Source organism: Amphiura filiformis, chromosome 2, assembly GCF_039555335.1.
Source record: "Amphiura filiformis chromosome 2, Afil_fr2py, whole genome shotgun sequence".
NCBI lineage: Eukaryota > Metazoa > Echinodermata > Ophiuroidea > Amphilepidida > Amphiuridae > Amphiura > Amphiura filiformis.
The window spans coordinates 53,873,242-53,889,939 of NC_092629.1; the positions used below are offsets into that span (position 1 = coordinate 53,873,242).

Genomic DNA, 16,698 nt, shown 5'->3' on the forward strand with positions numbered 1-16,698 from the left:
ATATTTGTCATCTAATTTTTTTTCTACCTTCCTTTTCATCGTTGTTTTAAACTTGGTGTTTCTTCATACATACACTGTCACACAACTATGAATGCCCCTCCCCCCACCGCCACGCCCAAGGGGAGTTCCAACTGTTAAATTTCACACACATATTATTCTGACCATTGAGTTTTCCACACAAACATCCATATGTACACAACCAAATTTGGGTGTGTTCGGATCACAAAATGGGGTTATTTTATTACCCGGTGGCTGTTTTTGAAGCTACCGCCAACCATGGAGCACCACAATTGCAATAAGGCTCCACAGTTGGTATGTGTATAATATGAACAGTTTTTGAACACCCCGCCAGTTTGAATGAATACAAACGCTGTCACACAAACATACACCCCCACACACCCCCTCTCCTACATGTATTCACCAGCAAATGGAGACTGTACTGGACCGATGAATGCGGACATATGTTTTCTGATTTTCTGCACCTAACCAGGGACGTTGACCTGTTTTAACCCCCGAGCACTACCTGCCGATCTAACATTGCTTCTGATTGGTTAATTACATGATATCTTCATTTTAATCACTAATCAGGATGGAGCTTTGCAAGTAATTCACCCCAATTTTTTAGTTTGGTGAAAATTATTCTAACAATGTTGCTGATTAGTCCAATTGATATGAAAACTTCTTTTTGACCAATAGGCAGGTAGTTCTCATGGGGTTAAACAAATAATACAAAATGTTTTTGAATTTTAGACTGATTTTTATATCTACTTGCAATCAATTGCACATGGCGGCTAAATAGAGGACGGTCCCCGGCAGTAACATCAGCGGTTAGAATTAGTTTCATATTAATGCCTACATTTGCCGGCAAACACCTACCTCTCCATCTTGTAGACATATTTTGAGTGCTTTTGTGTAGACTCCATTGGGACTGTTTGATGAAAATAACTCCTTGAACACTGTGTAGAACATTAAGCCTATGGAAATACAAATAGAACCCGGGTTTCAAAATGGTTAACTCTGACCAATTACATTTGAAAAACATACTCCCCCTGTGAAAGATATCTTCCAAAGGGGTAGTGTAGATTTTAACTGGAATAGCCCATTAGGGTTCTAATAAAATGCCCAGCTTTATACTTACAGTTTATGCGACATCATAAATTGCAAGTTGTTTGTTAAAGTTAGATCTGATAATAGCTTTTGCATAATTATCCTTCTTACTTTTATTTCTGGTTTGACATGGTTTGTGGTGCATTAATGTCTTTATATTTTTGTTTTACTGTTTGTTTGAAACATTTCCCAATGGCATTTAATAATGAAGTGGGATACAAGGGGCTATTCCAGATGAATTTCATACACCCCTTATGGAAGACATGACCTTAGTAATCTCCCACACAGGGGGTGTATATTTCAAATGGAGTCACCCATTTCTGGTAACCCCATTTGAAATTTACACTCCAGATGTGGGACATTACTAAGGTTTTCCTCAGGGGCATTAGCGCCAATCCTGCTTGAATTGTGGGAAGGGACACCCGGCCAAAAGGGAGCATGTGTGGCCGAGTGGATAAGGCGCTCGACTCATAATCCATAGGTTGCGAGTTCGAGCCCCGCTCGTGCCAACGTGTTGTGTCCTTGGGCAAGGCACTTTATCCTCATTGCCTATAGGAGGATGGGGTTGGGTTGGATTGGATGTTTGTATAGTTGTTTGTTTCAATGTTGCAATATTGGCGCTGATTAAGCTGCTGCCTGGAAATTGCATTATGTCTGTTTAGTTGTGTTTAATGTACAATTCTAGCAATTTCACCTGCGGGTCACCATTAGAGTTTGCAATAAAAAAAAAAGACAAAAAAAAGAATTAAAAACTGTTAAAAAGTGGCTGAAAAGAACAAAAAATTTGTTATTTTGCCAAAAAGTGGGGAAAATAACCCTATCCAACATTCACATAGGCTGCTGGGTGAATGGAGTGGGGGGGGGCACTCATGTATAAATTTTATGTTGTAAGCATCTGCTTAACTTTCAAAAATGACCCTTAGCAATGATTCAAACAATTCGTCAAAATTGACCGTTCACAAAGATTTAAGACAGAATTAGGTTAGGTCCTAGACCTAGTGACAGGAAAAGCTGCTTTTTGCCTTGTAAAAGTAGCATAATTTTTCGCCATTTTCTGTGATTCCTTTTTTCCGATCGGCACCAAATGAATCAACCTTCATTTTACGAGCTACAAGCCAACCCAGGGTCGTGGGAAGTTTGATTGACAATGACGTAAGATGCAAACTGGTCTTTATAATTCTGTCTAAGATTAAATCTTTAACCCCCTGAGCACTACCTTTGGATCTAACACTGCCTCTGATTGGTCAATTACATGATATTTTCATTTTATTCACCAATCAGAATGGAGTTTTGCAGATAATTCACCCCAGTTTTTTGTGTGGTGAAATTATTCTAACTATGTTGCTGATTGGGCAATTGATAATGAAAACTTCTTTATGGCCAATCGGCAGGTAGTTCTCATAGGGTTAAAATAAGTAAGGAATGGCTTCAAAACCCAGCCACTGGTCGACCACAAGCATCCTGACAGAACCAGCAATTCTGGTTTCTATGAGGTCAACCTGCCAGTTCTGCCAAGGCACCTGCAGTCAACTGGCGCTAGGGTTTAGTTGTCATGCCCTTACCTGTTACTCCTACACCAACTATAATAATTCCTGTGTACATGGTGTCTTTCCCTGCTTGGGCAACTGAAATAAAAAGATATGTATAATGGGTCAATATACATGTACTACTTGTCTAATACAGAGTCTGTGAAAAAAACTGAAAAAATGGTGCAATTAGCATCTTGTATTTTTGACTTGTTAGACCGCCAAATAGTTGTCATCCCAGCAAACGCAAAACTGTTCTTAAAATGTGTTTTAGTTGTATTCAGCATGTTTTAATAGCATTTAAATATCGGGTTATATAACAGTCATAAAAAAGTAAGTTTTATATGAAAAAACACTATACCAACATTTTAAAAATGTTGTCAAAATGTTCTTGTAAAATATTTTTAGCAAACAGTTTTGCGCAATATTTTATCAATTTTTCAATAACATTATGTTAGAATGTTTTGCATCAACTTTTCAAAAATGTTTTTAGAATGTTATTACAATGTGTTATAGCCTTTATATATAACCTGTTTTCTGTAAAACATTTTCTAGCCGTTTGCTGGGTCATTGTAACTATTTGATGCTGACTCAAAGAAGATTTTCACAGAATCCCAGAATACAACATGCACTGTACATGCCATATGAAATTTAACCTTTTTCAGCCATACCAAACCATGACATCTTTTATAAAAATATTTTCTTTCATGTGCAAATAACCAATTCCACACTCTAATGGATTTGTACATCTGGTCAGGAACTTCCCTTTTGTTATGCTACAATAGCCTTCCGAAATACAGCGGTCGAAATAAGGAGCGTCCTTGCGTCAAATACCCGTGAAAGTAGGCGCAGACACGCAAATTTCCTACGGTACGGGTCCGTGTGACCCGTAAAATTTGAACCAAGTAAAAAGCAGAAAATTCTATTTTTGTTGTTCCACTGGAAAATCTTGTACATTTAAGACATCCAGCTCCATGAGTACAATTTCATTTTTGTTTCCCATCAAGTTTTCAACCTAGGTTTTCAATTTTCTACTGCTATAATGTTAGTGCACAAGTGGGAGCTATTGCTAGTTATTAGCTTCCATAATAGTCTACACCAAAATATAATACTTCATAATAGTCTGGCCCTTAGTTAGAAATTAGTAAGGACCCTTGAAATTTCAAAGGCAAGGGTCAGGGGTCGAACCCTTGCAAATTGGTGAGGACCCTTGAAATTTCAAAGGCAAGGGTCTGGAGGACTTTTGCATTTTTTTCTTATTTCGAGGCCTGCCGAAATATACATTCTGGAGGTCAAAAGAGAATTCGAAGCTAGGTTGATATCTGTGTCCAAAAATGACTGGTTCCCATTTTCAATTTCAAATTTTTAGGGCTCTTAATACATGTATTTGAACACTTGCAATGAGTACATGAGACCCCCAATTACCCATAAATACCATCCAAAACCTAAGAGTCCCCATTATATTGCTACTGTGTAAGCCCTCCTTTGTGTACATGTTCATGAAGGGCACGGTGGCTCAGTGGTTGCGGCCTTGGGCACGGTGGCTCAGTGGTTACGGCCTTGGACTCATTATCCGAGAGCTTGCTCGACGTGCGTGGGTTCGATTCCCCGTCCCACCACCGTGTTGCTCCCTTGAGCAAGGCGCTTTGCCTCGCTTGCCTCACCCCACCCAGGTGCAATGGGAAGCTGTTAGGGGTAGTCACAGTCGTTGTACTGATGGACTCTGCGCCACTTGTAGGCTGCAAACGTGGTTCCGACATATTCTAATGACAGCGGAATAAATGTAAAGCGCTTTGAGGCTGTTTACGGCATAAAGCGCTATATAAATATCTAAATTTTTTTAATGAACTTGCATGCATCAAGAACCATGCAGTTTTAGGGTGTTTTGCAAAAGCATGGTGCATTGTGGTGATGATCTTAAATTAGTCGCTATTAAAAATCTGAAGTCATGTAACCCTGGTACTATACCTTTTGCACCCACAGTAAGCTGTCCCTTCCCATCTTTCACAGTCTGCTTTGTTATTTGTTTGTCCCTTGCCTTCAAACTCGATGTTGTTGAAATATTTCTGGATCTACAGCATCTCGTCTCCCAAGCCCTAAAAGAAAACAATATGAAAGTCAGTGTGATGTTTTGAAATGTTTTGACAGGCAACTTGTTTTACTGGGCTGTGCAATAATTATCTACTCCCTGCAGGGGGGGTACACAAATGCTCAAATATGCTAAATTTCCTGCTTACACTCGCATCATATACATTGTATCTAGACCTTTAAGGTTTTGAAATTGGAACCAAAAAAGTGGCATGTGCAAGGGGAGGCAAAGATTTTTTGGCAGGCCGAGGGAGGAACAGGTTTTTTGGCAGGAGAGGGGGAGCAATATTTGGCACATTGTTTGGAAATTTTACCCCCCCCCTCCACTATTATTGTACAGAACTTAATACTTAATTAGGTTGAATCTGCTATTTAAAGGAGTATTTCGTGATCCTAGCATCCTCTTTTTATGACATTTTTCAGTACATATCCACGAAAAAGCATATTCCCAAAATTTCAGTTGATTCCGATTTTGCTTTGCGAGTTATGCATGATTATGTGTATTACACTGCTCCATAGACAATACGTTGTAATTTCGTTCTGGTGCACCAGAACGAAATTCAAATTTCACGATATCTTTGCTAAACGAATTAATCTGCAAGAAATATTTTGTACATAAACATTATGTAGCCAGAGTATTCCAGTGATATAAAAATCTCAACTTTTTTTGAGAAAAGTGGGGGATGAGGCTGTGGATCACGAAATGCCCTTTAAGAAATAAAGGGTAATGCATGATCCTTTACAAAAATAATGTGTCCGAGGCATTAAAAAGCGTAAATAATGGGTGAGGCGCAGCCGAACCCATTATTTAAACGCTTTTACTGCCAAGACACATTATTTATGCGTGTAAAGGATAATGCTGCACCCTTTATTTCTATTCTATTACCACAAAATAGTGTGACTTAAAGGGAAAATATCAAATTTTTTGCCCAAATATTTCAAGTTGTTTACCTCAAGGTGGAGCGCATACGCATAGCCAAAGCGTATGCACATTCCAATAACACAACCTAACATTCCATTCTCCCCTATAAGCAGGTATGCACATACAATAACACACCCCTGACATTCCATTCTCCCCTACATAAGCAGGTGTGCTGTGCGCTCTGCTGTGCACTGTGATGATAGAAGAACATAAAGTTTGTTGCCCTTGACACTTTATCGCTAATTAATGGTCTGTCACATGACGCGTTTCAACAAATCACAGTGCGCGATTTTGAATAATGGGTCGTGGGGGTAATAGAATCAGTATTAATGTCTACCTTTCATTTAGAGTTGATACTTGTCGACAAGATGTTCCTGTTTGTCTCATGCACAGTCTTAACCATGATGTCTTGGTGAGACTTGTATTGACAATGCAAGATGACTGCTGAGATGATAGGAGTCTGGGGAGGAGACTAGTAGGTAGCTGTAAACCTAGTGACATTGTTGTGAAGAAAAACCTTGAATGATAATGAAAGAGAAAGAAAAAAAAACATGATTATCATTTTATGCTTATAGACAAATCACAATATGTGAGTGGACACTACGAAAGAGCCGTAAACTTGGCAAATAGAGGTTATCCGTGTTCTATAAGCTGCATATCCTACCAGCGACTCCTATACCTTGTTTAGGACTTTCAAAAGAAGTACCTGCATGTGCAACCATGACTATTTCAAAATAGCCCGCCAAAGTCATGCAGGTAACTCCGAGGTCGTGCATTGAATTAGTTTGAATGAGGAATACTACGGGAACCAGTGCCTTTTGTTAGAAGTCACGCATGAGTAAAGTGGATAACCTCTATTGTTTTCTGAGATACAGTGCAAAATGTGCCGCAAGTCGTATTCATAGGTGTCTCAATTACATAGGCGCGACATGTTTCTCATTTGATAGCATTTAAACCAATCAATAATCCTATTGCTGAAGAGGATAATCTTCTATATATTATAAAATCATTAAATAGCTCTAGTCTTTGTTTGCTTTGGCTAAATCCTGTTCAAGTGGTGCGTTACAATTGCATTGTATTTTGGCTGGGTATGTATAACCAACAATTAACAATGAGAGGACATTCCTGTACCTCGTTGACTCGGGGATGATTTGAAATGACCGCCAATTATGACTTTATTACCAGCAAAGTGGAAAAAGAGACACATATAGAACCGAAAAGGGTACCATTTTGTTAAAGGAGCAGAGTTCAACAACAAACCATAACCCCGCTTCTGGATATCGTTTGAAGTCAAATGATATACTACTGCACTAAAATAGACCTCAAAAGAACTCTTCTATTTAAAAATATAAACCAAATGGCCCAAAATGCTGCACATGCAGTGGTGGCACCATGAATTTTTTTTCTTGATGTGGGACGTCAAGTTACCACCCGTTGATGGAAGCAGGATGACTGGTAAAGCTGCCGAATTGAAGCCCTGGTGTGTTGTTGCTGTAATTGCTTCCAATGGTAGGATGTTCCAGATTAGTATCACCCGGGGGTAAAGGGAGTACTTGTACGAGTTAAGATTTGTGATGACTTGGTGAAACCAGAGATGATGCAGACCTCTACAAATGTAGCTGGCCTCGGGTTTGGTTTAAAATGCTTTGGGTCTGGGGGATGGTGATGTTGACAGTTGACAACGCCATTATTGTAGACCGTATGGAACATAGTCGCTTGGGTAAGGAGTCTTCTGTCCTCCAGTGTGTCCCATTGGAGTGTGTTCAGCATTGCAGAGACATTGATGTTCTTCTGTAGTCTCAGACTGCAAATTCTAGCTGCTTGCCATTGCACACTTTCCACCTTGTTCTTCACTCTTGGTGTAACCTTGGGTTCCACACTGTGGGTGCGTATTCGAGTTGCGGTCTAACAACTGAGGCTCTGGTACGCTTGCTCCTTGACAGAGACATCACACGGTCCAAGGTTTCTTTGTATCAATCTCAGCGTCCTAGAGGCTTTAGCTCTGATGGCTTATGTGCTTGGTCAAAGACAGGTTTGATGTGATGGTGACCCCCATGTATGTGGTGGAATTTTCCTTGGGATAATGGTGTTGGTGGTAATACATGTAGTGAGATGCACACACTTTTTTCACATACGGCAGTGAAATAATGCTACTTGCCCCCACATCTCATATGAACAGTTTATCCCTTACATATCATGTGTCTTGAATAGCTGTTATAGCCCATCAACCCCATGGTTAAGAGGCTTGGAAATAATTCCTAACATCTCATACCCAAGTTTGTATGCCTTTATCTAATCCTACCCCACATGACAAGGACTATTTAGCCCTTACATCTGGCAGTGAGTCTGTTCAGTGTAGGAAATTTTTCAGCCTTTTTTTATAAACATGTTTGCAATTGGGTTATAGCCATCACATGCTGACAGTTACACATTTAACTGATTGGTTAATCAAAGCTAGAGGCATGTCATGGTCAGTATACTGAATGTTTACTTTGTGATTAGGCCTATCTGTATAGAAAACTATGCAGCAAGAGCTCTACAATGGGCGATTTACTTCAGAAAAAGTTCAATATATGTACATTGCAAAAACTTAGTCCATTATCTATACATTGTAGTTAATTGAATGTTTACTGACTCTTGTAATAACCCAGCAACGTGTGTATCCTTTTATGTAAGGATTGTAAATTGGGATCCCAAAAATTTGGCATGTGTAAGGGGGGGTACAAGGAACTTATACGATGTCCTCATTCACAAACTGATACTATCATAAGACTGTTACCGTACGGCAGCGTGGTGAAGGAATATTACACAGTCAAGATAGGCTCCATCATTTTTTTATTCAGATCCCTCCCAGGCTCCCAAAACATCAAAATATCAAAAGCGTTGTACGTATACCGGTACTTACTTAAGACTGTCCTTTTTCACATTACGCAGACAAAGTAGGGCCAACTTGCCTAGAAATGGTCAAATTTTGGCAAGAAATATCTCTGTGTAATTCTATGTAAGTCCCATATCACATCGTTATCGGCGATCATGGTTTTTTTTCTGAAGTTTGGCTGGTACCCACCAGCGTCATGCACGTGACGTGACACAGCTAAAATAATCGACCGGAAATCGGGGATCGTTTAAAACGTCAACAAATTTCAAAACACAGAAATCAGTCAACTGTATGGCAAGCGGTCCGAATTTTGAGCCATACATGTATACTAGGGTGCATCTATAGCCCCCCTATTTTTAAAATGTTAACCCTGATTTTTGTCCATAGCATAAATGTGTTCCACTATCAAAATAAATACCTCACACAAAATTTAAATCAAATCGGACCTCGTCCTATGGGGCCACCGCCATCAGAACATTTATGATAAGCTATACCACAATTTCATAAGGCAGCTATTTTGATTCATATACTTTGTGTGCTTTATTATAGCTGCTGTATTCTCAATACTGCTAAGTGCATCAATTTAAAGATATTTTAGACCATTTCCAAAGCATTTGCATATTTTTTTTGTAAATGGCAGTTATGTTTGCAGTCTTGATTGCTGTATCAAGTAATAGCTGCCTTACGTAAAAGAGTTTTACAATCCTAAAATGCTATTTTCAGCACTCGCTATTACATTCATTAAGAAGTTCAGTGCTTCTTGAGGAGTCTGGTTTTAATCATTAGTGTTAGATTTGCACTTTCCAAGATTTGGTTCATTCTTGTGGCTTAGTTCAAGAACTTGTAGTGTATTTTGGTAGTGCTTTTCCATTCTTGCTGCATCCAAAGAAGTCCGCGCTAAGCTGTGCACTGCGTTCTGCACAGTGCACAGTCGTTGATAACAACATATTGATGGCTCCAATGTTGGCAAAGGATTCTTGATATGCTGAAGAATTTGACCATGTATCAACATCTTCAGTGAGAAAGTCAGTGTTTATTTACAGGATGTGGATAGTAAACCATGAGTCTTCATTGACCAAGTCTCCAAGAGATGTTGCAGCGGTGATGTTGGTTGGAAACTCAGGCTTTCCAAAGGATAATCCAATCCGCTTCTTAGGTGCTAAGATGTCTACTGCAGGTTTAACTGCAAGGAGTTTATCAGCGAGTACACATCGCTCATCTGTGGGCACTATATCACTAAACAGTGCAAGGGCACCATCTCTCAAGTACCATACTGACATTCTGTCAAGTACCATAGGTGACGCTTCAAAGCTTTAATTGCACTTGAAGAAATGACTGGATTCACAGCCTCATACCCCGGGCCTCATACATGAGCAACTTGTGAAACAGATTGAGGTCATGCCATGGGCATCAGCAGCTGAAGTGCAGGTCAATCACCACGAACTGTAGATCAGCAGAGTGGCGAAGATAACAAATTCTCTCACTTTGGGCACTTGATGGGCGGTTGTTATGGTACCTTGTGGCAGCTGTGAAATCTGGGCTTCAAGCAAACAGGGCTGATATTCATAAAACCACGCTAGGCCTAGTTGACAGCTAAAATTGACTTTAGCAAGCTGCTAAGCCTAGCTGATTGCTAATTCTTATTCATAAAACCCAGTTAGAGTTAGCAACATTCTAAAATTTTGCCAAAACTTAGAGTTGATCTGGGGCAGCGCTAAGTCACTAGTTGACAACTAGTCTTAATGATTTTGAACTAAGTTTGACATGATTTATTGTTTTAATTTCATATTAACTGTTGTCAATTATGAAAAATAATGTTCTCAGAATATTCTGTTTCTGAGGTCTTCAGTGTGTTTTACACATAAGAAACTGTCTTAAAAACACACAACAAATTTAGGGTGAATGAATAAACATTGAACTAAGCCAGTATTGTTTAACCAAATTTGCACAAGAAAAATGATTATGATATAGCAAGTAATCTTTAGTTAAGCAGATATGTTCAATCGAAGCAATTCTGTTCAATTGTTTGATACGTAAAATATATATTTTGGAGACATGTTACCAATGTTCTCTTTGGTAAAGATGCATGACTTATTTTCAATAACAAATTATATGTCAATTTGATAAAGATAAATCATGCTTGGCTTTTGTCAGGACAACAAGCAAGATATATCATATGCTATTAAATTATCTAATATTATTTACACAGTGTTGCTCATGAAGCTAAATGAGCAGCGTTAAGTGGATGCATGTTGTTTTCTATTTGATGAAGCAATATAGTATGTATAGTATGTTTTTACAACAAACCAAGGACTTAACATGTATATGAACTTTACTTGTTCAGAGTATCTTTTTTAATTTAATTTGCCGTAACAACCTTGTAGGCCTATATAGCTTACAAAATACACATGTAATTTTATTAACTAAATCTCAATGAAGACCATCAGCAATGAGTCATTACATTTTGATCATTTTGACTGTGGTTCAGAGCTCAAGTATAATAGACATGTATTATATAAGCCTATTGTATTAGATGTTACACAACTGTTGAAGGCCATATCACCCAAAACACCCAAATAAGTTATCACCTAAATATTTCTAGTTGATAGCTAGTTAGCAAAGTGTTTAGCAAGGTTTTATGAATAAGAAATTAGTTGATTGCTACGTAGCTATCAACTAGTGGATTTAGCATCTTGCTAAGCACTATACTAGTTGGTTGCTAATTTAGCAAGGCTTTATGAATATCGGCCCAGGTTGCTTGAATTTAGCTGACAATTACTGCATCATCGCTTCCTAAGGTGTGGAATCCTTGATCAAGATCTTATTGGAAGGACTGATAAAAAGAAGTCCAATGATTTACACAACATGCAGTATTACTTTGCTCTGATTGTTATTTATATGTTTATTGTTGACCTTTGACCTTGTTTGGTTGACCTTTGACCTTTGTTGACATTGAACTCTGTTGACCTTTGACCCTCATCTGAATATCCAAGAAACAAATCCCACAGCAGAGTATTAAAGTTAAGTTTGATATGGCCCTCTTCTTTCCATTTACACATTACATGCATTTATAGGATATTAGTGTGTTTTTTAGAGTGCAAAGTTCACTTTACTACACGCTTTCAATGGACAAGCCCATTTTCGGACTTTAAGCCTGTGGTGGCCCCATAAGACAAACTCCAAATTCAATAAAATTTGGTAGGGATTAGTTTTGGGACAAGTGGAACATGTTAAGGCTATGGACAAAAATAATGCAAACTATGGGGGCTATAGATGCACCCTAATGTATACCCTGTGTGAACGTCCATGTTCGGAAGAGACGTATAAATTGCATGACAGCCTGCCAATTTAAGCTTCCTATACGGTAATATCAATTCAATTGCACATAACATACATGTACGAAGTCACAAACTTCAATATGCACTTCAAATACAGCAGACCAGCTGTTAATTATTACCGATCTGTAGAATAACTTACATTAATCGTCCATTTCATGGAATCCCGTTGCTCAGAATTGCCAATTTCATTTTTATCTGTCAAATGCGTTGTGGATGTGCTACATTAAATCACAGGTGTGAAACTGACTTTATATACCACTCGCTCGCTTTCGCAGAAAAGCCAGCCTCGTGGCACTGGGGCATGACGTCATCGTGGACGTATGCAAAATTTCCGACGGGCGTCATATAACCCGTTTTGTGATTGGTTGCAAAAGCCAATCAATGAACGCGACGGCCTTTTACGGTATTAATTAATGTGACTCGCCAGTAAAGTACCGTACATCTAACCTGATTGGTTTACAAAACTAGGTACTTCGATAATTGCTAAGCCAGTCAGCGTGCTCGATGCAACAACCTCGTAGAGGTTTTCGAGAGGCGAATTCATGTGGTGATCCAGCGATCGAGTATAAATTCAGCTTGACAACTGCTCTCGTGCGAGATCGCAGGTGCAATAACAATACATGGTCCATGGACACAATCACTGACATTTACACAATGGAATAATGAATTATTTATGACATGCATCGGCTGGATTTTACGATCGAGGTAAGGTTTTTGGCCTGTCCCTGCGTGAATATCCTTAGTTTTCAGCATCAAAGATAGGCCTACTTGCGATGACCAGTTTTTTGCGGACACTTTTTTGATAACAGGTAACTTTTATAGGTCAGACATAGACATAGTAGAAACTATAGTTGTACAATTTGTACGAAATATACATTTTGTTTTATAGGCCTAAAATGTTTACAAAAAGATATTGGTCCATACGTTGTGCTTGTATCCAGTTGTTCGACGACGACGTAGGCCTATAGTATACCATACATGTACTACAAGTTTACGTGGGGGGCAAAGATTTTTGGCGGGCCGAGGGGGGGGGGCAAGCGATTTTTGGCAGGCCGAGAGGGATGGGGCAGCGATTTCTGGCGAGCTGTTCAAAAAAATTGTAGTTTATACTCCCCGAGGGGCTCATAATTATTGCACCAGGCACAGCCCGGGCCGGCTATACTGAAATGCAGAAAACCTTAGACGAGCGCGTATTGTAAGGATACATCGCGTATATACTGCGTTGCACGCACTTGTCTCTGATTGGCTGCTAAGGCGATATATTGTTGCTGAGTGGAAATTTATGAATGAACTGTGCGCCGTACGCGTTGTTAGCGCCGAATTTGCAACATCACGGTAGTCGCGCTCGTAAAAGGTTTGCTGCATTTTAGTATAGCATGGCTAGTATTTTTATACAGTTTTTGTTCTCAGAAAAAAAACCCGGGTTTTCTACCTATGGCGCTCTAGCTGAAATTTAGCAAGTTAATATAAGATAGTAAAATGGATACCGTCTGTTTATACTTACAAGTTATTTTGTACATGTATATGATTATGATGTTATAAACTTGAAACTTCCCGACGAGACCATTTACTTAGACCAAACCTGTCGAATTTTGCACCTCCCACTAATTGGTAACGACAGCCCGTCACAGTTATCCCAATTTTCTACGGCATACTATTAGCGCCGCAATGAGTCACTTTAGGAGTCGCTTGGTTTTATTTAGGGGTCGGTATATTTGCATAATTAATTAGCATTTATGCAAATTAGCTCATTAATTATGCAAATTAGCTTATTAATTATGCAAATATGCAAATTATAGGGCGGCTTCACAATATAATACATTAGAACATAGGCCTAATTATTAGAAACACTTTGACATGTTGACCAAGTTTCAAGGCAAAATTATGCAAAATAAAAGTACCCTGAACATTTATGCAATGATATTTAATATTTAGCAAAATATTGGCAAAAACTACATATTAATGAGCCTTTACAGTCATTTTAGCTCATTAACTACATTGATTATTAATAAAAACAATAAGATACAAAGAAAATATCAATTGAAATATTATGAAAACCGTAGTCCGATTTGCTTCAAACAAAAGGCATATTGGTCAGTGCACTTTGCCCTACTCAATTAACCTGCTATAGATATAAATATGCTCAGACCATTTTCTAGTTTCCAGAAAATGCATCCAATACCACCTTAACGTTTTACATTTATTTCTCTAAATTTTTACTTCATCATGTAGCGGGCGAATTTTTTCTTTCTAATAGGCCTACATTAGGCCTACTCCCGATCAGAAAGTTTAAAGCGACATTACAGATTCATCACTTTCCGCATCTGCCTGTTTCTCTATTTTCACCTCTTTTTTTACCCTTTTTTCAGCGTGGCAATACGCCGAATGCCGATTTTTTTAAATCGTGCAGAGTAGCATGTACGCGTTTTAGGATTGTTTCGCTATAGGGCATATTTACTGAAGATAGCATTTAGAATCTCATCCCGAGTCATTGCATCTTTCTACTCTAGAAGTAACGTTTTACATTTATTTCTCTAAATTTTTACTTCATCATGTAGCGGCGAATTTTTTCTTTCTAATACATCACTCCTGATCAGAAAGTTTAAAGCGACATTACAGATTCATCACTTTCCGCATCTGCCTGTTTCTCTATTTTCACCTCTTTTTTACCCTTTTTTTTTTAGCGTGGCATTACGCCGAATGCCGATTTTTAGAATCATACAGAGTAGCATGTACGCCTTTTAGGATTGTTTCGCTATAGGGCATATCTATGAAGATAACATTCAGAATCTCATCCCTAGTCATTGCATCTTTCTACTCTAGAAGTAACGTTTTACATTTATTTCTCTAAATTTTTACTTCATTAGTAGTATACACAGCTATAGGGACGTTTTTGAATATTCATGAGTTCATGAATATTAATGAGGTAGGCGTGGCTAATTAACGTACATGAATATTCACGAGGGTGTGGCTAATTAGTATACATGAATATTCACGAATGGGCGGGGTTTATCATTATTATTAAAATTATTATTATGAAAAAAATTTTAAAAAAAAATTTTCAAAAAAAATTTCAACAAAAATTTTCCAAAAAAATTTTCAGAAAAAAATTTTCACAAAAAAATTTCAAAAAAAAATTTTCAAACAAAAATTTCAAAAAAAATTTTCAAAAAAAATTTCAAAAAAAATTTCAAAAAAATTTTCAAAAAAAAATTCAAAAAAAATTTCAAAAACAATTTTTCCAAAAAAAATTTCAAAAAAAAAATTTCAAAAACAAATTTTCAAAAAAAAAAATTTCAAAAACAAACAAATTCAAAACAATTTGGGAAAAAAAATCATGAAGACGTGGCTAATTGCCACAGATGAATATGAATGAGCGAATGTAAATAAGGGATGTTAATATTTAGGGACGTTAATATTTAGGGACGGTGAAATGAGTGAATGAGCAGTGAAATGAGTGAATGAGCAGTGAAATGAGCAAATGAGCAGCGAAATGAACGAATGAGCAATGAAATGAGCAAATGAGCATCGACATGAGCAAATGAGCAGGGTAATGAGCAAATGAGCATGGAAATGAGCAAATGAGCAGTGAAATGAGCATGGAAAGGAGTCAATGAGCATGAAAATGAAATAAACAAACGTAAGATTCTATCTTCTTTTTAAACTTTTATTAGCAACTTCCAGAAAAGAGCGGTCGATTAACGCGCTTTAATCATCGCTTTCCATCTCGTCATCCTCTTCGTCCTGTTGGAAAAGCCCGGCGAATTGAGATCGATGTTTAGCCAGCGTTATTTTCACCGCTTTGCCTACGTCCATGCCTTTATCTGTCTTCTCTTCTAGGTCGATCACGATATCCTGATGAGTTTCGTCATATTTCAAATGGACGTTATGTGCCAAAATGTCCCGTAGCTGTCAAAAAAAGCTCGTTTAACGGCCCATACAGTCTTCATATTAGCCTTTTCCCCGGCCAGGTCTTCAGCCATACCTTCGTTGACGTACTTTTCGTATTTTTGGGTCCTCATCTCGCGAGTAGCAACTCTGGCCCGTTTAAGCCATTCTCGATACGTGACATTATCCTCCAACTCCACGTCGCTATCTTCTCCGGATGTCGCGCTTTCCCGCTCGGAATCATCCGTCCCCGAATTTTCGGGTTCGGAATCGTCCGTCTCGGAGCGTTCCTCCTCTTCGCCGTGCATCATTTTCACGTGTCTCCTCAAGTTGAATGATCGATCGAAATGTTTGTCGCACGCGTGACAAGAGTGGGGTTTGAACGCTGAAATAGAAGCCATGCATGCGTTGACTCCTCGAGAGTTGATCTCCAAATGACAAGAACGAGGTGAAACCGACCTTTTTATAACCTGCTCTTTGACTCATTTCGCCGCTCATTTGCTCATTTCACTGCTCTTTGACTCATTTCGCTGCTCATTTCACTGCTCATTTGCTCTTTTCACTGCTCATTTGCTCATTTCACTGCTCATTTGCTCATTTCACTGCTCATTTGCTCATTTCACTGCTCATTTGCTCATTTCACTGCTCATTTGCTCATTTCACTGCTCATTTGCTCATTTTACGTGCTCATTGACTCATTTCCCTGCTCATTTGCTCATTTCCCTGCTCATTTGCTCATTTCGCTGCTCATTGACCCATTTCCTTGCTCATTCGCTCATTTTGCTGCTCATTCGCTCATTGCACTACTCACTTGTTCGTCAAAGGTCACGAGGTCCTGTCCGGGTCAAAGGTCAACCGGAAATACAGCCATTTTGAAAAAGGTCAACCGGAAATGCCCCTCATTAATATTCAGATATGCTAATTAGCCACGCCCCCTCATTAATATTTATA

General features: G+C 38.5%; 1 protein-coding gene across 2 annotated transcripts in view; it reads right to left on the bottom strand.

Moving 5' to 3' along the window:
- LOC140146382 (mitochondrial import inner membrane translocase subunit Tim21-like) overlaps nucleotides 1-16,698 on the bottom strand; it is a 50,596-nt gene that overhangs the window by 6,881 nt on the left and 27,017 nt on the right. Inside the window, exons 1-5 of one of the 2 annotated variants that reach the window (XM_072168216.1) lie at nucleotides 13,364-13,455; nucleotides 5,981-6,160; nucleotides 4,602-4,729; nucleotides 2,670-2,732; nucleotides 877-974 (exon numbers count right to left, since the gene is read on the bottom strand). In XM_072168216.1, coding sequence (XP_072024317.1) covers nucleotides 877-974; nucleotides 2,670-2,732; nucleotides 4,602-4,729; nucleotides 5,981-6,144 — 453 coding nt within the window. In that variant the 5' untranslated portion in view covers nucleotides 6,145-6,160; nucleotides 13,364-13,455. Of the gene's footprint in view, nucleotides 1-876; nucleotides 975-2,669; nucleotides 2,733-4,601; nucleotides 4,730-5,980; nucleotides 6,161-13,363; nucleotides 13,456-16,698 lie in introns of those variants that run through there. The other variant, XM_072168217.1, reaches the window with a different exon arrangement.